This window comes from Gavia stellata, chromosome 1 (assembly GCF_030936135.1).
Source record: "Gavia stellata isolate bGavSte3 chromosome 1, bGavSte3.hap2, whole genome shotgun sequence".
Classification (NCBI taxonomy): domain Eukaryota; kingdom Metazoa; phylum Chordata; class Aves; order Gaviiformes; family Gaviidae; genus Gavia; species Gavia stellata.
Genome location: NC_082594.1, coordinates 9,613,781 through 9,639,909, shown reverse-complemented (window position 1 = coordinate 9,639,909; position 26,129 = coordinate 9,613,781). Strand labels below are relative to the sequence as shown.

Below are 26,129 nucleotides of genomic sequence, written 5' to 3'. Positions count from 1 at the left end.
CAGGTTGGATGGGGCTTTGAGCAACCTGGTCTAGTGGAAGATGTCCCTGCCCATGGCAGAGGGGTTGGAACTAGATGAGCTTTAAGACCCCTTCCAACACAACCCATTCCATGATTCTATGAGTCTATGATTTAGCATGTTTTGGGTGGGATTTTTTTGATATCTGAAAATAAGGCAACTAACCGAATAGAATTATACACTCTACAATCTAGTCACGTCATCTAGAAAAAAGGATGTGTAAGATAGGTAGATGTATGACACCCTGCAGCTGCTGTTCTACTCCGTTTGCTATGGATGGAACACAAACAGTGCCCAGGAGGATGACTGTTAAGATCCCAGCTAAGAGGGTTATGATCCCAACTATCAAGTGCTATAGGGGACAATCCATCTATCCTTCCTTTATAAAGAATCAGTTGTCTGACATTTTGCAGTCCTTTTATTTCATGTGACTTTATTTTCATTCTCATTCTTTGCTTTTCTTGTCTAACTAGAATTACCCATTTTAGAAAAGGGACTCTCTTACCCTGTCGTTGTGTCATGCTTAACATGGTGAGGCCGAGATCTTAGCTAGGGGCTCCAAGCAATATTTAGTACTAGTTGCAATCATAATGATAGTAATTAAAGATACACAGTTAAAGGATATAAATACTTGCTTCATCAGCAAAGTAATTCGTAAATAACGAAGGGGACCCCCTGTCCCCTTTCTGTCTCCCTCTTTCCTTCTCTCTCTCGGTTACATACCTGTCCTGCCTTTGTACTTTTGCGAAGTTTCCTTTGGTTATTGCCTCATACGAACACTGTTATAATGCACCATGGTCAGGCTATTCTGAAAATTGATTGCTGCTGTAGTGTGGCTTGATTTTTATGATGTCCATTTATATCTGAAATCAATACAATGTGCCGAGTGTATATGTTGTGAGAAGATCTTTGACTTCCCCAGTCAGCCCTGGGCCTTGCACCTGATAGGGAACACAGATGAAATCTAACCTGGGGCTGAAATCCTGAAGAACACTGTCATTCCTTTGTACGTGGTACCTAAAAAAATTCCAGAGAGTAAGGCTGGTTTGGTTTTGTTTTGTTCTTTTATTATTTTTTATTTTATTACTTTTCACCCTCCTTCTGGGATTTACCCTGGGTATTTTTATAAAAGGCATTTTATAATGAAGTGCTTCATTGTTGATGAACACAGTCACCAAATTCAGTATCAGGTGTTTAAACAGGTCTATGAGGTTTGCAAAAGCCTTGTGAGTTTGTGGTTTTGAAAAGGTAAAAGTGAAATGAAGCTCTGAGGAAGCTTTATATAAGCACAGAGAAAAAGATCCCTTGATATCTCAGCCTATTCCCTGCCTCTTCTTTCTGTGTGCTCCTTAATTATAGTTCAAGTTAGATTAAGTTCAGGCCGGTTTAGATTTCAGATTTATTCATAAAAATACACAGGAAAATACTCCTGTCACAGTCTTTTAGACCTAATTGTGAACTTTGGGTATACCTCTACAAGGGATGTAACATTAGATTTCTTTCCAGACTTTTAAAAAATATATGTCTGTTCTGGAATGAAGATAAAAATTAGCTTCAGACATTGATGGGAATCAAAGTTCTAATACTCTGAGTTTTTAAAATTCCAGCTCTGAAGGAGACAGTAAAATTTTTTAATTCTTTTACAAACGGCACTTCTCTAAAGAAAAAGACCATTAAAAAGGATTTTTCTCTAAAGAAAAACCATTAAAGTATTTTCCTTCAGCGTTACAGGAATGTTTTGTTTTTTATGGGATCATTTTGATTGTTTCGGTTAATTTGTACTTTACTATAACATGTCTGATTGCAGCTATATGGAAATGTAATCTGTACTTTACAACACAAAATAAATTTACCTGCAATATGCATCATATACTATAGTGCACAATAAAATCTATATTCTATTATTCTGGTCTAAAGAAAATGAACCAATATAAAACAGGTTGACATTTCTGAGGCAATAAGATAAAATTTTCCCATTAAAAATTACATAAAAGTTAATATATGGTAAAAAGTATAGCCATTGTTTTTTTAAAAACTGTTTCATTTAGCCACTTTAGAGGCAGTTTACCAACTATTTAAGTAGTGTCCTTTACTTTTCCCGTTTTCTTACTTAAAGTACTATTACCAGTGATGACATTATTATTATTATTCTAGATCTAGAAGTTCTTATGACTACTCCTGCAGTGATCTTATCAAGCTAGACACAACACAAACATTAAACTAAAACTTAGTCCTTAATTCAGATCTTTTAAGACCCTTGCCAGGTATTTTATGATTTAGTTCATATTAATTTAAGCTTGCAAATTTTCCTTTTGCTTTTCCTACTAGTAGTTACCACAATTGTTTTCCAAATGATTTGTATATTTAAGATATTTGCATTTGCATCTTATTGTTCTAGGAAACGGATGGTATTTCATGCCCTGAATTTTCATTCCTATACCTAACATATCAACTTCCATGACCACGTCTGGAATGCTATCAGTGAACATCCTGCCATCTCATATTCCATAGTTGACAAGACTGTACATGTGGGAAGCTGAAAGTGTTGTTGATACAATCAGTCCAGAAAATGTTCTGGGGAGATTACTGGATCACAAAATTCAGCACTGGTGATCAACTATAGACAGAAGAAAAGCAAAAATATAATTTTAATAAAAAATGGGCAAGTACCACCAGGAAAGATTAAGAGAACCCATCCCAAATTACATTTTGACATGGTACGTAGGCCAATCACAGTGGAAGATACAGATCAGATACTCCTCACTCGGAGGAAACTGAGATTGCATTTCCAACATCTTTTCTGCGGGTCTTAATGACAGAACATTAGTGGTAGTTTAGGGAATAAAGATCAAATAATTAGTGCTTATTTCCATAGGAAGAACATTCAGAAAAATGAAATTTCTTGGAAACAGTTTGGGGTGACAGAAATCACATTTTTTTCCTCAAGTCTAAGCTAACAATTAAAAAACAATAAAACAAAATACAGAGAGATGTGTCACTTGCGTGTTTACTTAATTGTACCTCATTGCAAAATTATGCCTTATTTTCTTTCTGCTTTCTCTATTGCCTTTGTTATTATCCTTCCACCCAGTTCTGAATTTTTAGTTTAAGTATGGCAAGGTGAGCCTGTTTCTTTTCCCAAATTTCTGGCCAAGTCAACAACACCTTTAGAAACCTTTGCAATGTTTCTGTATCCTGGCTGGCATTGTCAACACTGTCCAGTTCAATGTCATTTGCAAGTTTCATTAACATTGTTTACTCCCTCTTCAGCTCATTAAGGAAGAAGCTAAATATGATAGATGACCGTGTTTAGCACATCAGATGAGACCATCGTCTTTGCACTTGAGCATCTCACAGTTAAAAAGAGTTTCAGTTCCTCTGATCATTTTGCCTCTGCTCTTTGGCCAACAGGCTTCCACTCCGTTTCCTTCCAGGAGAGCCTAGTGTTCTAGAAAAACTGCATAAATTTTTAAATGCCCCGCTAGGGAAAACCTATCTATCTGCAATGTTGCTGATGGTTTTTTTTCCCAACACCTAAACAAACAATGGCAATATGTAAAGCAACAGCAGTGCCCAAAGCACATTTCCTTTGCTGTCAATGACATCCTTGAAATCATGCCGATTAAAGGGCACTTGACAGGGAGATGCAGCTAAATGAGCACAGACTGATCTTCCTGAATGCTCTGAAGAGTCATTAATCTGCCACGCCAAGTGCCAGTGCTGATCCTGCAAATGCTGAAATTTGCAACGTTAATGTCAACTATACTATAGGATCAGTTCCCCTTTGCTCCATCCCTGCCCCCAACATTGGCAATAAGGTTATGGTGAACCTTCTTGAAGGTTGCTCATGAAAAATATGGCATGGTTCCTAAACATACTGAAAGTAAATATTATTCTGAAAGGGAATGAAGAGACATCAAGTATAACACTCCTGTTGTCTTAATAGTATAATGGCATAATATGTAGTGATGGAGTGGAGGAGGAATGTCCTGATAGACATTTGATGGCCCATGTGAAACAGCCTGGCCATTTCAGTCCATGCCCAGATAGATTAATTTGCCCACTTGTTTCATTGCCTGAAGGCAGAACAGTTTGGGGTTTTTTCAGTACTGTTTTCTTTTCAGTGGATGAGTGTGCTATAGAAATGTTTTGCTACTCTGATATTGGATCAATTAGATACTATAAAGGGAAATATTTAATAAAACTATAAAAAAGATATCAGGAATTTGAGTTCAAAATTTCCCCCAACTGACTATTTATTCTACAATTTCTATAATATTTCTAGTTTATTTTTCAGTTTATTATGTCATGGATTACATAAACAACCCTCCCCCACCCCCGAAAAAAAAGATGGGAAAATATAAAAATGGAGGCTAGGGACTGATACTGTTATAAGCAGAGGACCAGAAACTTAAATAAAGTTCTAAATTTCCAAAAGATCAAACTATATTCAGTTACAGCTGTTGTCTTCCAGAGCTTTCTTTTCAGGCTACATGCAGTAAGGAATGTATATATCTCAGAAGCATATATTGCAAACTCTGTACTTTTAGGTTCCTGATCCATTCCATGGGATACCTAGCTCTGTGTTTGGTACCCCAGCTTTCTGTCTAATATCTGAGTCGAGCAACGTACTTCAACGTGTGGTTCAGAAAATCTTTGCGTGTGCTGGTTTTGGCTGGGATAGAGTTAACTTTCTTCACAGTAGCTAGTATGGGGCTGTGTTTTGGATTTGTGCTGGAAACAGTGTTGATGACACAGGGATGTTTTAGTTACTGCTGAGCAGTGCTCACACAGGGTCAAGGCCTTTTCTGCTCCTCACCCCACCCCACCAGCGAGTGGGCTGGGGGTGCACAAGGAGTTGGGAGGGGACACAGCCGGGACAGCAGATCCCGACTGACCAAAGGGATATTCCATACCATATGATGTCATGCTCAGCATATAAAGCTGGGGGAGGAAGAAGGAAGGTGGGGACATTCGGAGTAATGGTGTTTGTCTTCCCAAGTAACCGTTACACGTGATGGGTCCCTGCTTTCCTGGAGATGGCTGAACACCTGACTGCCCATGGGGAGTGGTGAATGAATTCCCTGTTTTGCTTTGCTTCCTTGCGTGGCTTTGGCTTTACCTATTAAACTGTCTTTATCTCAACCCACAAGTTTTCTCACTTTTACCTTTCCAATTCTCTCCCCCATCCCACTGCGGGCAGTGAGCGAGCGGCTGTGTGGGGCTTAGTTGCCAGCTGGGACTAAACCATGACATTGTGTTAAGAATGCAGAAGAGAACAATGCAGATACAGATCACATCTTTAAGTACTACTGTTTACCTGGTTTCCAGTCTGAACCTTATCCTAAAAAATGACTTTTATTTTCTCTTAAGACATGGGTAGAGGAGGAGGCTAACTTTTTTATATCATAGCCTAGTAACTACAATATGCTCCCAGAATACAGTGAAAATGTAGGTCTTATTCCCTCTTTAGCCTGAGTGTGTTCAGACTTATATGCTTCAGTTTCCAAAAAAGTGTCGTACTCATCAGTGTACAAGCTATATTTCTTGGAAAATGGGTGGAAAAGATACATTCCAAAGAGGTAAGACCACAACCTATCTATCGTATTAAAATGATCTTTCTGGTCAAAAAATAATTCAGAATGTGTGACTCATTCGATGTAGAGACATCTTATATATACTTGGAGACTTGAATGTGAAGAAAATTTCATAAACAGTGACAATTTCAAATCTAGGCAGCAGTAGCTTAAGGATTTTAGGATTGCATTTTGTTCAAGTACCTAAATTCTGCCTGTCATACTCTACCTCACGTTAGACTAAGTAAAGAAGAATTCAGAAAGTATAGAAATTTCTAGAGATTAGATAATGATAAATTCTCAAAAAATCTGGTTCGTCTACCTTGCTGAATTGATTGAAACACTGTTGAAGACTTGAACGGTTCTCCTGGAGAAATTTGGCACATGTATAAGGTTCCAACAAACTGAAATGAGGGAACACTACCTGTCTTGAAAAGGAAAGTGACAAAAGAGCTCAGCCAACCTAATTTCACTTCTGCAACAATTAAACAATTTTTCTCAAGAAATGGGCAATTTCCTTCTGGTGTCATAAAGAAAGGACAATGTGTATTCTTCAAAAATAAATCATAGCAAGCCAACCTAGTATCCAGTTTGGAGCATTTCTGAAGAATGAGTGACTATATCTTAAAATCATTAAATATTTTATTATCACACATGAACATTCTTATAAGAAGATATGAATCTAGGCTTCCCTGTGTTAGGTGCACAACTGACTTTAAAACTTTATGCAAACTGTGTTTCTTACTTGTTAGCTTTCCAACAAGAGAGATAAGCTCAATGGCCTTCTGAGAGATCTGCCTTGAATCCATTTTTAATTGACATTTCCAATGCTGATTTGAATTATGATAAACTGGGTATGGTTATTAAATCTGTAAACAGTACCATGCTGGATGAAGCTGCTCCTAGAACAGAATAATCTGCTGCTTAAATACTGGATGGGAAATGATTGATTGAGAAGCAGTTCTGCAGAAAACAAGACTTGGAAGATTAAAATGCATCACAAGCTAAACTTCAGTCAACAGTATCATTCCATTGTTAAAAAAGGTAAATATCATTCGGAAAGTATACAAAGAGGTAATACATTTTAGAGATATGAAATAGACTATCAATTCTACCCTGCTCCAGCAAAGTACAAGATGGAAAAGTACCATATCTTCACAAAGCTGCACATCATCCTGGATGGACAACATGAACTAATTGGAGATCAACTGCAAAAAAATCAGAAATATGAAAAGAGGTGTAGAAAACAGGATCATGAGATTAAAACGGGACTTGTTTAGTTTAAAAAAAAACCAAAGAAAATTAAGTGGAGACATGGTGGTTGTCTTCAAAACAGTTAAGGACTTCTGAAAACATCAATTTATCAACCTATTCTCATATTTGATAGGACAAGATATAATAGCCTTAAATTGAAAAGGAACATAGAAGAACACGCTAAGAACTAGAGAAGGAAAACTTACAAAAAGATTAGTTTGTCTTGAGACAGATTATCCAAGGTAGCCATGAAATCTCCACTATTGTAAAAAGCTTCTAAAAACCAAAAATTATTCTGTAATTATTTAATAACTAACTATTCTTTTGCCCTAGGGCAGCTTAGTCTGAAATTCAGGACATCATATTCTTGTCTTCAACCCCAGTCTATTCCTATCTTTTCCTTCCTCAGTTTCTGCATCCAAAAGCTGAGGATGGTAGTGTCCTACTTGTTAATACCCTCTGAAGTTACAATTCGAAAACCACTTGTACCCCTAACATATTCAAATGCATTTTTCAAATATTCTTCTAAGATGCAATCTTTGTTATCCACCAAGAGGAAAAAATTATCCAACATGTTCCTAAAATTAGACTATCTCTGAGAAAGTAGTTAGTCACACAGTATAGGCCTTCTCATCCTACACAGTATACTTCAAGAATGATTAGTATGCTGCAAGAAACTTCATATTATCCCCTTCGAAATCTTTTGACAAGCATTCTTGGGAAATGCAGTCATAGATCTGCCTTCCAGTAACTACTCTAAATATTCAAGGATTCCTGATAGACGTCGCTGCTCTCAGAGTTCAGCTCAAGAGTCATGAAATCCACTCTTGTCCCAAATGAACGTGCTGAATACGAATGCACAATCAGTTAAAATGAAATTAAGATCCTCTCTTTGGAGTAGCTTTGCCATCATCTACAATTACTGTGTGGAAATATTAGGTGGTATTATTAGAAGAGATGCTAGACATATAGAGTGATTATTGCTATAATAAACACAATGCAGTTATTATTACAACTAAGCAAATGTGAATTTTTGTGAGGTAAATCTACCAGGTTTCACTGAGTCTGTTCAACATAAATGTGGCCCTCATTACTGTAGTTATCTGAGTTTCAATGTATAACACATTTATTCTTGCAACACCACAGCCAGGAAAATGTTTTTGCCTCCATTTCACATATGAGGAGATAGGGCAGAAAGAGAGGCACTTACCAGAAAACTCAGAAGATTAGTTCAAGGCCTTCAAAGTGTAACTAATCCCTGAATTATGCTTCTTTTTGCTGGGTGACTTCTGGTAGTGCTCATCTACTGCAGCAGCAGAATAGGACATCAAGTGTGTTTCAGAATAGACCAGCTGCAAAACATAGCAGAGTTAAGAATTAATATTACATGAAGGTATGTTCCAGGTTGTGAATATACAGAAGTGTGATGTTGTTCCCTTGTAGAAGGGGCCAGGTCTTTTGAGAAATATAATAATTAATAGCCTAAGCCAGAACTGGGACTGGGTCCAAATACCAGTGAAGAAACCCCAGGCAAGCTGCGTTCCAATGAAGGATACAGGATACGCCCGCAATGAAGGATACAGGATCATAGACCAAAGTGTTCCCACTGCAAAGCCCGCTCCTTTCTGACACAGCATTTGTTTCCTGAAAGGAACAGCCTCCAGTCCAATACTGTCAGTCTCATGTGTCCTCGTTTCTATCCAAAAAACAAACAAAAGATGAAAAGTATAACCCTAAATGAAAATGAAAGAGAAGTTAGAGTATCCCTGGAGTCCACTAAGAACTGTGCTTTCATTAATGATTTCGTTTTGAAATGAAATGATTAAATGATACAGGAAATACCTAAGGGAAATATCTTAGAGTCAGGTAGATAGAAAGAGCTATTTCACAAACAGAAAGTACAGAAAATTTTTAATCTCTCCGGTCTGAAAACAAGGAGAGCAGGCAGAGATGGCAGCGTGCTTCTGCAAAAGCTGTCAAGCTTAAAATCCCTTAGCAGACACTAGCATCACGAAGGACTTCAAACATCGCTCAGTGGACAAGGCCACAAAGCTGCAGACGTACCAGTTAGCAGGATGGATCAAAGGAAGCATACAGAAAAGGCTGTTTCCAGACTGTTCCCTGCTCTCACACAACAGCAGTGCTTAAATGAGTCTTTCTTTTAAAGTTATGAAGTGATAATTTGAAAATAAACAGAAGTGAGGTGCATTAAACTGTGAAACTAGGTCGTCATTTTCTTAAGAGGAATGAATTTATTATTTCAAAATAGCCAAAAGAAGATGAGAAAGAGAAGAGAAACTTTGCTGTCAAAGTGATACTTCTGAGCTCTCTCAGATGAGGAGATAATGAACAGGCATATTTAATTTAATTAAGTACAGTTATGTTTTGTCAATATTGTATATTACCTCACTAAAATAATTTAAACATTATTTATTTAAACAAAGACTTAATGAATGTAGCTGGTCTAAAAACCTTTGAATGAAAACTTCCGGTCAGAAAATACTTAGTAGATGAAGCTTAAAAACCTCACAGAAAAAAAGATTAATTGATTTCTTAACTAAACATGTTGAATTTCTTTTTAAATGTCAAAATATTTCAGTTAATTGTTTTTGAAATAAAAATAAATTAGTTTCCTGACTCAGAATACATATTTTTGTTTTATTTTACATTGTAGAAAGTGATATGAGGCTTACATGAAATGATAAAATGGTCAATATCTAAACTAAATATTATAAGCTCATTTCAACAAATTATTTCAGTCAGACTGAATTGAATTTTAAGAAGATTAGAAGTAGGGTTTTTTGGTTGGCTAATATTTTTGAGATTATGAAAACATTTCTTGTCCTCAAATATACAATATTGAAAATCTCAAAACTGTTCACAGAAAAGAAAATGAAGTTCATAGCCAGTATGGTGTCATGGTGACTAATGCTTCTTTATATTGACACTTCTTGAATTGTACTATCTTCATCTATCAAGCCACCAGGGATATAGACAATCCTTCTGGGTCTGAATTTTATCAACACTTAGCAATAGATAAATGCTGTTTGAAGAGCTTACAGTTTGAATAGAAAAGGTGAACATCCAAGGAAATAGATATATGAGTTCTCCATGATCATATAGACAGCTAAGGACAGAGTCTTAACGGCAGTCCTCAGTTTTTTATGTCCCTTACAAGACCTTAGCTGTTAGATCATACACACTGAATGACTTTGAGTTTGTCTTGTGCTTAAGGAAGGCAGGTACAGCAATTTTAAGGATGGAGTAGGTAGTTTTCTTAAATTAATCACTTCGGGAATTTTTGCCCCGTGTTGCTTCTTTGCTGTTTTCTCGTTCTCTGATACCTCTCCAAGATCAGGCAACGTTCCTGGCTGCTTTGCTTGAGCAGTCATTTCTTTGGAGAAGCCTTCCCTCTACATGATTGCCTCATTCTGCGTGAGAAAGAACAGACAAACGCGCGCGTGCGTGTGTGTGTATGTACATATAGATCTATTTCCATGAAATTCACACTTTCAGATTGAATATCTTATGAGTAAAGAGGTCAAAGGCCTTGAAGTTGCTATCTAGCACTCGAGATAATTGAACTGTAACAGTCCAGTCTCTGAGTGATTATTAAGGAAAAGATCTGGTTGGAGATATTTAAGCAGAATGTATTTTGAGGAACTATTCTCATTTAAGGTATTTTTAGCGGGCTGCTTTCAAAATGACCTTCTTATTTTATTTTTTGTTGTTTTATACATATATACTTAATATAGAAATTGAAATCTCATTTAAAAATCATTTAGATAAAATATTTTGTTCAAATGAAAACAGGTTATAATTTATTTTTTTTTTTTTAGCACACATAGACAACTCCAGAATTTCAGGCACATGTGATATGATTTCATTTGGCTTGTACCTTTTAGAATGAAATAATGCTCTATTGTCGCACTCTATTTGCAGACATAACTGTACTAGGAAGGCTACGATTTTGATCATGTTATATCAGTGACATGTGGTTGCTGTAGCTGCTCAAGACATTTGGTGTTATGTCTTTAATCTTAGTAGTGACGAAACTTTTAAAGGCTCATACAGTCACAGCAGTTAAATGTGGACAATATCTAGTAGGTACCAGTAGTAGTAGGTACTATTGATGTTTTACCATGATTAATTTGAATTGTAACATTCAAAGAGACTTCTAATGTTTCCATTTGGGAAACTATTCTACACCCCCATATCCCTGACTTTCAGGAAGATCATCCTCGTAACCAACAAACACATTGCCTTTCATAAATATCTTCCACATGCATTTTCAAAATTATACCTACTTAGAAGTTTTTAGGTATTTTTGGCAAAGTTCATCCTATTGATGCCAATGAAAGCTAGCGAAAAATGAAGCTCTATGTTCCCTGTATTGCTTGCAAAGCATCTGCTGAGAATTTTAACCTGACTTGGCTTCTTCTCTGTGGCTCAGATACACCATAGGGTATTATTCTGTGTTTTGCTCTTCCTTGTCTATAAAAATGATGGTAGCACTTCTGCTTAAGTAAATATGCTTTGTGATAGGTAGGATTATTACTAGCTAGATGAATGAAATAATGAATTTCTTCAATTTCACTTGAGCCTCCTCTTCTTTTACTTTGTGAATTTTCACTGCGTCCTGCCCGAAGCAATTTTTCATCCTAAATCTTTCCTAAAGGTTGTTTCTCATCTATGTTTACTGAAACTCCCTTATAAACCAAACAATTACCTGATAACAATTTGCATGTGCAGCTAATGATAAAAAAGCTTTTGTATTCAAAAAGGTATGTGTGACATCCCAAAAATCCCTGGGCAGGAGAAAATGTAGTTCATTATTCCATTTGGCTGTAGGGACTTTTGATCTCGTATTATAACCGTTAGTGTGATAGAGAAGATGCCAGTGCATTTTATTATTTTAAGATTAAAAACCTTGTTTTGCTGTGTAATGCAGATAAGATCTTAGCAGTTTATGTTTAGCTAGTTTAATTGGCTCAATCTCTGAGCAGGAGGAGCAGCAACAGCAGCCTGCAGTTTGCCTGACCCTTTTCTATCAGATTGAAGTATTATTATGTACTCTACTATATTAAGATTCATCTGGAAAAAAGCACAATCTGTTCTTTTTAAGCATCTTAATAGTTTCTAGTACTGATTCACTGAAAGTGGAACTAACAGATTGTTATAGTTAAACTGTAGGTGGGGATGCATATGCTTGAGTTTTGAACAAAATTCCAACTCCGAAGCGGGGATAAGTCTTTTGCATGATGATGTAATCGATTTTTTTTTAAACATGCAGAGACATATGGGAGTAGCTTTCGAACTGGGCTTAGGGCCAGACATTCAGGTAGGCAACATGCAGGATTCAGGCTGGCATTTTAAGAGAACCCAGCTGCCAGTTGTTGCCATGAGTATAGGACATATTTACAAAAGCCATCAACAGCTAGCAGCTCTGATTACTCCACCGACAGAGAAACTTTCAAGAGGAGGTGAACATCCAGTAAAAAATTGTGATACCTCCTCCAGCAGAACCAGTCACAATAGAGAGGTGCTGGCTTCCAAACACTGAAATGGAGATGGAGTTTGGTGGGGGAGGAGGAGCTGAATATAAATTGACCATACTTCAGCTTCAGCTTGTGTTCTTTGCTGAATCTTTTCTGCTGAACTGGAACTAGCCAAGCAAAAGTAAATCAGCCCCTCCCTTCTGTTTAAAATCTTTCTTTAAATTTAGAAATGGAAACAAAATAGCTACATGGATAGATTGCCAGGACATAGGCAGCTTCCATCAGAGGGGACTCACAGAAGATGTTGATTTGGGTCCAGCATAGGAGTTCTGAATTAATTTTCACTTGGAAGTGAAACTAAAAACTCCTTCTCAGAGTCAGGCTGCATAAGTCCTCACCTTGTCCATCCAGGTGTGCAAGCCCAGAAGTCCCTGTATCCTTCTCCTTGTGTCATGGACCTGGCTGAAGAATGAGAACTGACCTGTCCATGGAAACTTGCTCTTGCTGTGGCAGTTTTAGTACTACTGCTATGGAAATGCCACAGTTCAAGAACCAAATGTCCATGAGGAGCACAGTTCCATACAGAAATCATGGAGATGCTCTCCCACTGTGAACCTCACATCTCATCCTCAAGGAAATGATGTGATATAACTTACACAGTTTCCCACTCCCATATATACCCTCATACATGTGCAGGTTTTCCACAGAGAGAAAGACAACTCAGAGGAAATTCATCCTAATACGTGGTGCATATTTTCTTAGCAGAAAAGAATTTATTTTTCCATTAAGGAGTGTTCATTATCCCCACAGTATAGCTCAAATTAAATATACATACCTCATCAAACCTCTTGCACAACAGGGGAATTCACTATGAATAATTAATTAAGTAGAGTTTAATCAGCAATGATCATGACAAGAGCTCCACTGGTGTATTTGTATGAGCATCTTGAAGCAAAGCTGCTTTCTGTTTTCATCAAATCTCCCTTGAGCTCATGCCATACAGCTATAGTTTTCCCAGTTGGAGAACTCAGTCACTCTCAGATTTGGACTGCCAGAATGTTTTTCTTCCTAATGTTAAGAACGTAACACTTTGCTAAGTGGCCTTGGTAGTTTAACATGTTTCCTCTCATTTTGGATGACGCATTGCTTTCTGTATGGTTTCACAAAATCTCCCTGTCTTGATACATGATGAGACCGTGGCATTTGTGCCAAAGCAACCTTTATTTGACTGGAAAAGAGTTAACGCACCTTGTGTTCATTGCAAAACCTACTATTTTTCAGTACTGTAATTAAACCTCATCTCAGCTTTATAGCAAGCCTCAGGGTAACAGTTTGTATGTTTATAAGACTTGCAAACAAAGACTGCAGTATCTGGAACATTGAAGACATCCAGTTCTGTAAGTCAATTAGACCTGGCTGTGAATTTTCCATTGACAGTTTTTTGACAGAAAATGTAGTCTTCAGAATTTCAGTCTTTTTGAGATATGCTATGGAACAGCGTTTCCTCAAACTTCGATCTTCTATAACAAAGTTTGATATTTTTTTTTTCCTTTTTATTTTCTGTTAGGAAAAATGAAATAGAATGTTTAATGTTGATCCATATTGACCTAAATGAGAATAATTTTAAACGAAGTAGTGCATTTCCTGTCAGACAGCTTAATTTTATTTTAGATAGCCTCAGGGCCCGGTGGGAGTTATATGTGACTGACCCCTATTTTTCCTTCAGACTGACTTCTGAGGCTATAATACATCTTTCATGAGGCACCACATTTTCGACCTCTAGCTGAACTGTTTCAGCGTCTCACGGGAATCACTTGATGCTCATGTATCACAGGAAACATAGTTTGCCCTAAGAGCATGACACATGGGGAAGCACTGGGCACCTGATTTACAACTCCCAGGAAGCATTGCAACAACTGAGTTTAAAAATCCTATGACATTTTGTCCAGGCACAATTTGCATAGTAATGGCTTTTCCATCAGGCCTGATCACAGCAGGGAGGAAAATGAAAGTCATATCAGCTAAGGAGATCTGCATTCAGGTTGCCATTCCGGTTGGGTACCGTTTGGAAATTTTGAGGTCTCAGTGATTGATTCCTGATGTGAAATGAAGGTAATGGTATTTCCTCTCTTCTGCTCTTTGTCTCTTTTGGCTATTCAGATGGTAAGATCTTCAGACTGGAGCCAGTGCTTTTTATGTTCATATGCAGTGCTGAGCCTAATACAGCCTCTAAAGTCTAGCACCGGCAGGACAGGGACCGTTCCCTAGGTGGGCAAGCTGAATGCTTGGTGGCTCCAATGTCCACGGTCACAAAACCAGATGACAGCCCAAATCCAGCTGTCTGATTCTCACTGCTTCACATGCATTTTCCCTGTCGGTGCTCTTATATACTTGTAACTATGCTGGTAAAAGAAAGCATTTTCCTTACAGATTCTTCCATTTGCAAACTAACAGAAATAAGTGAAAGATCAGCAGTTCCTTGCAACAGCATTACTTTAACACTCCCGGTCTTGTTAATTTACTGACTGTGTTCCTGTGGAATATTACTGAGGGGTTAAGGCAATATTTTGGAGAAAGATTTCCTGCCTCAAAGGCCTTCTTATTTAAATGAGACATGAAACAGATTTAGACAGCCAGATGGAGGAGCACAGGGAACCAGAGAGACAATCCTGGTCAGAATGATTGTCAGTGGTATCAGTACACCCACTGTTTAAGCACTGTGACTTTTATGTAGGCCCGGCAATGAAGAATTTCCCCTGGTGAGACAGAATAAATAACAATAAATGTATCTATCTGTTAATATTTATTATCAGCTTGTCCCACAGGGGAAGAAGAGATTGGAAGAAAATATGAAGTTTTTCCTGTTGGGTTGGTAGACATTGAATTTTAAAAAAAACCAAACACAGAAGTACAATTAGTCCATCAGTGATCCTGCGATCTCTGTAATGCCAATCCTCAGTCTTGCCACCCATTCTCCTGAGTGACCAGAAGTTCTTTCTTCATAGGATAAGTTTTACCTTTCAGCATAATTAAAAAATTGTTGCTTTTCAGACTGCATTATGAACAAAGTCATGTTGTTATGAGTCATTGCTTTGTTTTGCTTATATTTAAATAATATATATTTTTAGATTTTCTGAAGTAAACCCCAGAGCACTTGACCACATTCAGCTAACTTAAGAGAATCAGAAGAGACTGCAGTTTATACATACATTGTTGTACACATTTGGGACCAGATTCTCAAAGGTATTGAGGTACCTTTGATTTCAACAGAGATGCAGGCTCCTAAACAGAAGTGAGGTTTCTGGGAAAATATGTTGATCTTGACTTGAAAAATTGATTAATAAGTTAAAATGTTAATGTTATTTTGTTAAGATTGGTACACTGATCTCTATGCAGATATGTTATGTATTCTTTAAAATATTTGCTGTTTCCAAAGCAAGAAAAGCTTCTGCAAATTTTAATATATGCATATGCTTTTCTGTTTGTATTTAGGGAACTATGGTGAAAGTGGAATGGAAGCTTTCAAAGATATGGCGGCCAAGGAAGGGATCTGCATTGCACATTCCTACAAGATCTATAGCAATGCTGGTGAACAAAGCTTTGACAAGCTTCTTCGAAAGCTTCGGAGCCACCTGCCCAAGGCAAGAGTAGTTGCCTGCTTCTGTGAAGGCATGACGGTGAGAGGGCTCTTAATGGCTATGAGGCGCCTGGGACTTGCTGGAGAATTTTTGCTGCTGGGCAGGTGAGTATACCATGCAATTATAGCCAACATCTTTTCTGAGTAGGGTAAAAAAATAAGACAGTCCAGTCAAGCACACGTAAAGCATATACTCATGGTCTCTCCTATACAGGAGCATAACTAAAAGATAGGAAGTAATGCCAGCCATGTCATAGTGGTACATACTCTACAAAACACATGCATCATTCTCATGACACTCCAGGCAAACGCAAGTCTGCTTGGCCAGTCTCAACAGCGTTGTGTAAGGGAAGGCTGACACAAAAACCTTTGGTTTGTATCATCCATCTTGTTCGTTGCAGTTTGAAATGTGCCATGTACATATACAGCCTGAAGCTATGCCTCATTTGAGTAACACTGTGTTAAGAATTGCTGATGTGGCCTCTGGGTGGACCTGAAATAGATCTTCCCAAAACAAAGTTTGTTAACCATCACCTTTTCTTCCTGACATGTCCATACTGTCTTAAAGGCAATATATAGGTAATCTTTTCTCTTAGCTCAATGATATCCATGGTTCCTTCCTTAACCACCAAACGGAGAAAGGAAAACTCACTCAGATGTGTTCACCCAGCGGGAAAAGACCCTGGGCTAGTAAGCAGAGAAGTAAAAGATATTGATATAAACCTAATGGGATCTTTGTATTTGCCATATATTCAACAAGTGGACCCTAAATGAGATAGGAAAAACAGTGTATTAACCACAAAATGGAGCATACCAGGATTCAGCTAATGTGGCCTGCTGCCTCTCCAGTGCATTATTAGAAGGACGACCTGATGCTGTCCCAAACATGAACCCTACAGGAACACAAATAAAATGGTGTCAGTGAAACCAGATGTCCCGGTGAGACCTGCAGGGAAACTTGTAAGGACTGCAGCTCTGCCCAGCCGTCTTGGAAGCTGGGACGCTGAGACTGTCCCACTGGTAGGACACCAGCCTCTATTCCCAGTCCGCCCTGTTGCACACAGCTGCCCTTCCCCCTTGGGCAAAGGGGAAAGCAAAAAGGCAACAACGGACTCCTGCCTCTGCCCCTACTCTGTGGCATCAGACTATATTTCAGCAATTTCAGATGTGAATTTCTCAGTAATTTCTCTGTCTTACAGCAACTGTGTCTGCCCTTCCTTTCAAATACATTTTATCTGTAGGCTCTTCCATGGATTATCTTGGTCCTTTTCTGGACTGACACCCAAAGGGACCACAGCCCTCAGGGTGAGAATCAGCTAAATGTATTTAGATGTCTACAAATTTTGACACTTCCATGTGGGCTAGCCATCAGGATTCCCTCTATAGTTAATGGAGATAAATAGTACCTTCTTAGGTCCCTTGTTTGTAATGAGGACATTTCAAGTAGCTCAGAGAAACCATGTTCTAGAAAAGGGCTTCTACAAAGACTCTCTTGATGACTAGCTTTGGTGGAAAAGCCTTCTTGCCAGTTGTTCAGAGTAAAGCACAGCCAATGCCAACTCCCACTACCTCTAGCTGAATCTGATGCCTCATGACCTTTGCTGTCTTCTTTTATCCTGAAGACAAGAAGTTGCCAATTCTCTGTAGCAGTACCCAAATTTAGAAGCATGTAAGCATTGTTTTCAAAAAAATATGTTGGCCCTTAACTCCTCCAGACTCCAAACCATACTTAATTTTGTATGGGATTTGTTTTTGTACAGCAGTGCTAAATTTAGCCCTCCGAGATGCTTTTATAAATAAGGACTTCAGGAACTAGTGATTGTGAATAATAATGGAGCAATACAGCTTAGTTCTTAAAAAAAGCAAGGTCTAGAGAGAACTGGCTTTGCTTTTTTTCAGTGAAAAATACCTGTATCTAGCTGCAGTGGGAGTTGTCATGCCTAATTATAAGAAAGTTGTTATTCAGTATATGACTTCCATTCAGTAAATTGAAAGTGATAGCTTCTCTCAGAAGTCTAAACTGTAAACTGTTTGAAGTTAAAACAAAAATTCTTAATTCTGTTGGACCAATTTATGTGTGTCCATGCCTGTGGCAGTACTATACAATTTATTTGTGAAAAACATAGCACGAACTGAAAGTGTTTACAAAGAAAGAAAAAGAGAAGTGTAGCTTTTTTTTTCCTATCTTTTCTATTTATTAACAGAGATTCCAAGGTAATGGCTGAGAAGTGGATACTCAGACATAGGTTAACCTGTCTCTAGCCAGTTGCTGCTGGGGAAAGATGTAAACTAGTTGCACTTACCTTCATCCAACCAGACCATTCCTATGGCTACATCAGACAGCTGAGGACAGCTGGAGTGATGTATTCGCTCTGCATATGGCTCTGCATTTGGGAGATCCCAAGGATCTAGGAGCCTCCCATCTCCTTTCAATAGATTTGGTTCAGATTTGGTTTTAAAACCAGCTATAAGCCAGAAATAAAACAACTAGTTTTGCCTACGGAGGACTTTCGTTTTGCTTTGAGTTACCCTTAGTCAGGAGAGCGGAGTGTTTTATGTCCCTGCAGAGCAGCAAGACTCACGTGCAGAGTGTGGGATGTTGTGGAACAGTTATTTACATTACACAGAAACATTCATTCTCACAAAAATGTTCACCTTCTGCTGTGGGATAATCTCAAGGCTTCTCAGCAAAAGGGAAAGAAAAAAAGAAAAAGAAAAAGCAGGGATCTTGCAGGAAGGCTTCTTCATGTAGATGGGATGCAAGACAATTATGTCTTTGTCCATTGATAGCCTGAGTTCCTGTAGGGATTTAAAGCTCCGTTTTCCAGAACCTTGACATGCTGTGTGCTCTCTTGGTTTCAGCTGTTTGGCTCTGTTGTCTATGAATATTTAACTCTTGGTCCAGAGCTAGATTGGTTGGTTCTGTGGAGAACAGCCTAAGGCACTGACCTGGGATGGATGTGACACCAGGACAAACCCAGATCTTACAAGCAAATTATGTTGGCGACTTTTTTTGTGCATCACTTATATATGGAAAAAAGGCATTTAGCAAGATTTTGAAAAGAACAGATGGTTCAGAGCACTCAAAGGAGAAAGAGCTACATCTGAAATAAAAGAGGCTCATTCAACTAATTTCTCTTGTGAAGCTATGCAGGAAAATGGACCAGGATAAGATTTATACTTTCATTCATGCTCTGATCCTGGAGTTGTTCTGGGCTGGCCGTTCAACTGAGAAGGTTATAAAAGGACATTCCAAGTGTAGGGAGAGTGTCTGTCACTGAAATGCAATGGGCTTACACGGAAAACTCCACCTACTAATGGATACTTATTTGTTACCCCGCAAATGCATTTTGATTCCCCCTTGTTCTGTGAAAGGGAGAATTATTTTATTTTCTTTCCAAATGTATAGAAAAAACAAAAGTCCCAAAGCCACACAGCAGCTCTATGGGAAACCAGAAGAAATCAACATTTCCACTTCCGCTTAGCTTTTTTTGTTGCATTTCTGATTTGGGTTTACCCCTAATATTTCCAATCTGAAGTCTTGCAAAAATACTGAGATTTTTGGAGGGCATGGATTTCTCATAGCACCTGTTTTATGCACAGATAAACAGAAAATGGAGTGGCCAAGGAGAGTATGTATCAAATAAATCACCCTGTAGAGCCCCAAGGGGAGGAGAAAAGATATCCTTCAATAAACACTCCACTCTTGACATACTATGCAGGTTCCTGAAATTGCATTGCCTGTCTCTGACAGAGATGAAATATGGCAAGTCATTAGCGATTGTAGCATTCCAGAGCTTTTTGATTCATAGAAAACATTTTAAATGCTCAGCAAATATTTACCTCATGCACCCTGAGGAATTGAACTTAACCTCAAATAAAAAGGTGAGTGTGCTGACTTTCAACTGTGAACAAAATGTTAACCTAACCATTATTCAACTTAATTGAGATATGGACACCAGGCTTCATCTGTTTGTGTTTATTGCTTCTGTCATTCACAGGTCATATGCCAGGAGATATCCTTACAGATAAAATTCATTAGAGAATAAAAAATACATTCACAAAGCAGAATAACTTTGGAACATATTTCAGAAGGAAATATGGAGTATTAATTGTACAGATAAAACCAATTTGGTTATAGGTGATTTTCATCTGTTCCTCATTTTATGTAATAGTCGTCCTCAATAGCTGAAATTTTGTTTCATGTTGTATGAACACCTTCATCCTCCTCTTCTTGACTGCTAGTGTCTGATGTGTGAAGAAAACCTCTGTGATAATTCTTGCCAGTGATAATTTTATCCGATGCCTTTAGTCAACAAGGATTCCAAAACATCTCTCAGAATTACTATATGTTACAGTGCTGGTCCACATGATTTTTAATAATACAATAGAAACTCTTCACCACAACTGACATTATGCATATTGACTATAACTGTCCTAAATAACATGGGGTCAGAGAACAGTACTGCAGTACTGGATAATTTTTTTCTTTTTTTGCTCACTGGCATTGTTTTGTCCTATAGCAACTAACACTTTTGGGATGGGACTTGGGCATGGTGTTGGTGACAGCACTGTTAGGGATTGTTACCAAGAGGCAGTTTGGCACAGATACTGTGTTTTGGGGTAGAAGAGTGTTAAGATACATGGATGCAGGCCTTGCATGCCTCTTACCTCCAGACGAGATGAATGTCCCTGGTTTGTTTTATTTAACACCATAAAAGTAGCTATTGTACAAACCTACAGAGCAAGAGACTGAAATTTTGCAAAGGATTTGTGATTCCGAATGCAAGACAGTAGGATTTTTCCTACCTAAAGGAGAGGAGAAGGGAAAGTAGAGACATATAGGGGTAAAGTGGCTTGGTCAATATCTCCAGGTTCCAAATGGCATTCCAGAGGCAGTATTGATCTGAAACTTCCATATGCTTCCTGTTTCAGTGTGTGTATCATGTATCAGACCTACTAGGGTATTAACTACCTTGTTTGAGTAAAGAGAAGTTAATTAAGATTATCTGGACTTCCTTTCATATAAAATGAAAACATTAAACACAACCAATAAAAAAATCAACAGAGGTGGAAATGTTTCCTTAGGATCTAGTACTGATTCTGATTTTCAGCTATCCAGCTGGAGAAACACAGCAAAATTTATCAGTGTGATTTGATCTCCACATGGCCCTTAGATACTTATTCAGTCAAGGGCTTACAGAAATGTTATAAAATTGTGTATTGGTTACAATAGCTGCAACAAAGAGATGGGAAATCTAGAACTACAGGGCATCCCACAGAGTTTCCATGCTTCCTTGAAGTGCAGTCAGGACTTGATGACTACCCCCTTAAATGTCCTTGTAAAGGTTGAGAATCACATCGTGCATTTTCAGAATTCACTCTGTTCTGTGATAGGCAAAAGGCTGTGCCTCAGGACAAGGGAAACCCTCCCAAGCGTGCATTGGCAGAGCATGTCCAACTGAAGGTGGATAAGGTGATTCTAGAAGCGTGATGATCACAAGCAATTCAAGCGATCTCTGCAAGAGGGCAGAAGGCCCAGGGAAGCAGTGCCCATTCTTCTCAGAACAGCGCATGTATTCTCTAGCTTTCACAAACCACCTCTCCTAATAAAAGAAAGATACCTGCTTAGCTCCTGAGGAGGTGGACTGGAGGAAATTGTTATTGATTCTGAGGCTTACAGATGTTGCAGCAAAAACAGCTAAGTAGAAGGCGATCAGCAGAGATGAGGATAAGGAGGGAGAATAAAATGTGGAGGACCATTAGTTCCAGGAAGTCCCAAAAGTAATTTGGCTGATAGAAAACTCAGCAATATATGAAGAAAATCTGGTTAGCAACCAAAAAGGGCAACTATTGCTGAAGGAAAATTAAAGCAAGATAGATGATCTGAGGGAAATGAATTCTTTTCAATAATTTAAAAAGAGATCTTTTGTGAGAGTTGTAAAAGTGTTTGTTGGAAGAAGAAGGATCTCACTGCAGAGGATGTAATAATTTCCCTCCTGAAAGTATGCTGTATGATGTGGGTTAACGTGCCTTTTTCTGTGTTTGTACAAGTCCAAGTGGCAGAGAAGTTCCTGTAAAATAAATGAGGATATGAAATTTTGAAGACCTGAAATATGCTCTAAATTAATTTTTGGTTATTTCTGCTGCTTCAGAAAAAAAAATAATCAGCCAAAATTCTTCTATCTAGAACAGTTCTAACTGGATAACCTTTGAAAAAAATATGGATGCTAAATGTAATATAGGTGTGCAGATCTCTTCTCCGGGGACAAAATAAACAGGTAAAAATATACTTTCAGAGTACAATCATGCAACCCCAGCCTGTCTGAGGAGTCTGGTCCCTTTTTCTTCAATCTACGGTAGATAGGAGCCTGCTGCAGCCTCCAGTGCACGCTATTTCCTCTGAGGCATCTGTCTGCTGCCCACTCATTTATTTATCTCTCAGTTCTCTTGTTCAGGCATCAATGTGTAGCCCAAGGAAGCAGCTATCATATTATACCTAGTAATTAAATGCACTGTAATTAGCAGCATTAAGTCAGAATCTTCGTTGCCACCCAAAAGGCAAAGAACTTAAAAGTAAAACAAAGGTTTGCTTTTCTAGAGCTGTAAAAGAGATTAGGGAAGTGAAAAGCTGTCTTCCCTCCTATATCCAAACAACGTCCTTAGAGGTAAAGCAGACTAGAGGGTAAAGAATAACTTAGCTTTGAAAAGGAGCTTTGTGGTCTCCATCTACCTGGCAGCCTTGCAGCTCAGAGACCCTCAAGGGGAGCAATAGCAGCCCCCAGCTGTGTCCTGCTGCAGATGGAAGCAGTAGAGCGGCTGGCTAAGGCCGTTTGTGTAATAACTGAAAGGAGCATCATTTTCTTTCTGTGGTATGAACCACAAAAGATTAACATAAGTAAGGACCCCACAAGCTATATTTGAGGATTTTAGGGAGATGGGTGAGGCAAACTTCTACACTGAAAGCAAATCAATCAACCTGATTTTCTTAATCTTCTTTTGTCTCTTTAAAATCCTTTTTTTTTTTTTTCAGCTATCTGATCTGTTTCTAATAAATATTGCATCTTGCAGTCTAATTTCACAGTCACTAATATGGATGGAGGTAGGGAGTAAGCTCTAAGCATATTTGGAAGAATGTCTTCATTTTGCCCTTGCAGAAATGCTGTATCTCCCCCGGGGTGTGTGTGGGTGTGACATGGTGTCAAGCAAACATCAGAGAATTTCCTAGTGTGCATATTGGCAAGTGAGCACACCTTCTATTTATGTCAATAAGAGATGTGTATGTCTCTGAGAGGAAATTCAGGTCCTACACATCTGAAAACATAACATTAGAAAATAAACATGGCTGTATCAGGTCAGATCAAAGGACCATCAAATCATTGTGTTGTTTCTGGAAGTGGCCAACAGAAAATGACTGGCAAAAAGTGACACCAGGCCAGGATGGAGCAAAGTTCTCCTGGAGCATTCTTAAATCTATGACTGATCTGCAGCTCAGGAACCTCCTAAATCAACGTTGATACCTTTGTAAGGGAAGCCCTTGTGCAGTTTGCTGCTATAAGTGTAAAGGAAGAAGGACAGACAGAGTAGATCATGAATGCAGAGCTTAGTCCTAGGAGAGATGAGCTTTAATTCTGCTACTATATTTATTAGTGATTTTGTATGTGTTATTACATTTATATATCTTCAGTTTTTCTCTATAACTCTCTTTCATGACTACTTTGGACAGTGAGCAACTCAGGCTAGACACTGTATTTTACTATGTACCTGTGTTGCTCTTTGGATTATGAGGCTCCAAGCTCTTTTGATGATTCAAGTACTACAAGAAAGCAACACTACTTCACTGAGCTCAATAGGCAGTCTTGCTCCATAGGAAACAAATAATTAGTTGACATTGGTAATGAATATATCCTTCTCATGACATGACAAATCATGAGTGTCCAATTACATCATTTGCTTCCTGAAGGATCGGATCTTTCTTATTTAAGACTGGCATTAACAACCAAGGGAAGGTAGCTTTGTCAGTCGATACACTTGAGTAGTGTTGTGCCTTAGCACTGTAGAAAATGGCACTGGCTGGGAACTCAGGATGCCATTCGAGTCTTTCACTTCTGCACTGCAGGATCATCTCTACCTAATTCACGCTTGATCCATCTTTGTATAGATCTGCTTACAATCTTTCACAGAATCACAGAATCACGAAGGTTGGAAAAGACCTGTAAGATCATCAAGTCCAACTTCAAAGATAAAAGTTCCACAGCCTCCTCAGGCAACTATTTCCTATGCTTAACTAGTCCTTATTCTCTTCCTAATGTCTAACCTACCTTTTTAAACTGCTTTTTTAAGCCTGTTACTTCTTGTCCTGTCCATGTGAACAAAGGAAGCAGTTAATTCCCTGCCTTTCTGAGACTACTATTTATATATTTGAAGACTTATGCTTACCCTCAATCTGCTTTGACAACTTTCACTACGAAATGAAAACATCTTTTATGCTTTGGAATAACATGAGATTTCTATTCTCCCAGTGGAAATGAGACATGGGGAAAAGCACAGAAAAAGAGGTGGCAAAGAATCCTGAAGCATTATATGAAATTTATTTTCATTGCAAAAGGACAAATCCATGAGATGACCTATACAGTTGAAAAACAGACAGTAAGGCAATCTCAAAGACACCTCCATATTGCCAACAGACCCGTACTTGCAGTTCTGCATGAAATCAAGTCAGTGGCATTGCTGGGAAATTGTGTCCATTTGTGACTTCATCTCTGTTATCCCACAAGAAGTACGTGCTTCTGATTTTACTTTCAACTTCAAAGCTCCACTCTATCCAACAGCTTATTAAAACTCAGAATGGGAAAAGTCTATGGGTGGCTCACTTAAGATTGTTCTCTTCAAATACGTCTTCTGAGAGTGTTAGGTAATGCCCACAGAGAATTTTCTGAGGTGAGCTTATTTTGAGGGTGAAAGACACTTTTCCAAGTCTAAGATAAGAAACTAAAAATACTCTTGGAACAATGAAAACATTTTCTATTTTATCTTGAGAAAAGATGAGATGCTTTCTTCTCAAAAATGAGAATTCAAGAATTGAGATCTTAAATTCCAACATTGTTATTCCACCATTCTGTGTAGGCTACATGATAAAAGGTACTATTTAAAACATTAAAACGAAGACTGAAAATGTGATCCAGTATATATTCCTAGAAAGATTTAAAGGTAGTCTGAACAGGATGGAAGCTAGCATTGTCCTTGAGATTTTCTGATCTTTAGAACAGCTATAGACTTTCGGCTAGTGAAGTTAAGTCAGCATAAAATGATCTCCATTAAATGCTTGGCACATGTTTGTCCAAAAAAACCCCAAACCTATTTCTGCTCCTTTAAAGTTAACATTGTGACAAATAGAGGTTTGCTGGAAGGTACTGATTAGCGGTTAAGATCTGTTTCCTTTCTATTATCTTTCTCTGTAGTGTGTGGGTATGTTATTTTCCATTACTTCTTTTTTTCTCTTTCTTTTTTTATCTGCATCACCCCAGAGTCTGCACCTAGGAATAGTGACTCACTGCACACACACAAACCACACACGCCTGCCTGGATACAGAGAAGGTATTTATGAGAGGGGAGGACCCAGGTGTTTGTAGCTCCAGGTTACCACCTCCTGATAAAGAGCATCTGTTCGAGATCATGTGGTTCAGGAACAGTCTCTTCTCTCTGCAAATCTGCCATCAATTCTGTTCACCCCAGAGGTCCTTTGTGTAGATAAACAGGATAAAAGTGTGTGGCAGGTAAAGGGAAGGAAGTTCTGGATCACTAGGATTCATTCAGTTGTCCCAGCTTTGTGGCTATTGTCACACGTGCTCCATTTTTCGGTTAGAGAAGGAAAGTGGGAATCAGAAAAGCAGAGAGATGCTTTCTCTGACTCCACGTTTGAGATGATTTAGGAGTGCTTAAAACACCCTGAAGATGTGAACATAAAAACATTACCCATGCGGCAGAGATTTATACCAAGGAACCCATCTCACTAATGCTGCTGAGTGATTATGGAAGAATCTTACTTGGAGTAATGAAAACTTCTGATTTGTAAACTTGTGGTGTAATTCATTTTTCTATCACTCTATTAAAATGACAAAGTAGCACACACAGCAGCGCATTTCT

At 38.3% G+C, this 26,129-nt stretch overlaps 1 protein-coding gene across 3 annotated transcripts in view; it reads left to right on the top strand.

Moving 5' to 3' along the window:
* The window catches only part of GRM5 (glutamate metabotropic receptor 5), a 274,277-nt gene that overhangs the window by 105,176 nt on the left and 142,972 nt on the right, over window positions 1-26,129 (top strand). For all 3 annotated transcript variants that reach the window (XM_059816107.1, XM_059816101.1, XM_059816093.1), the window contains exon 2: window positions 15,839-16,088. In XM_059816107.1, the coding sequence (XP_059672090.1) occupies window positions 15,839-16,088 (250 nt within the window). The remainder of the gene's footprint in view (window positions 1-15,838; window positions 16,089-26,129) is intronic.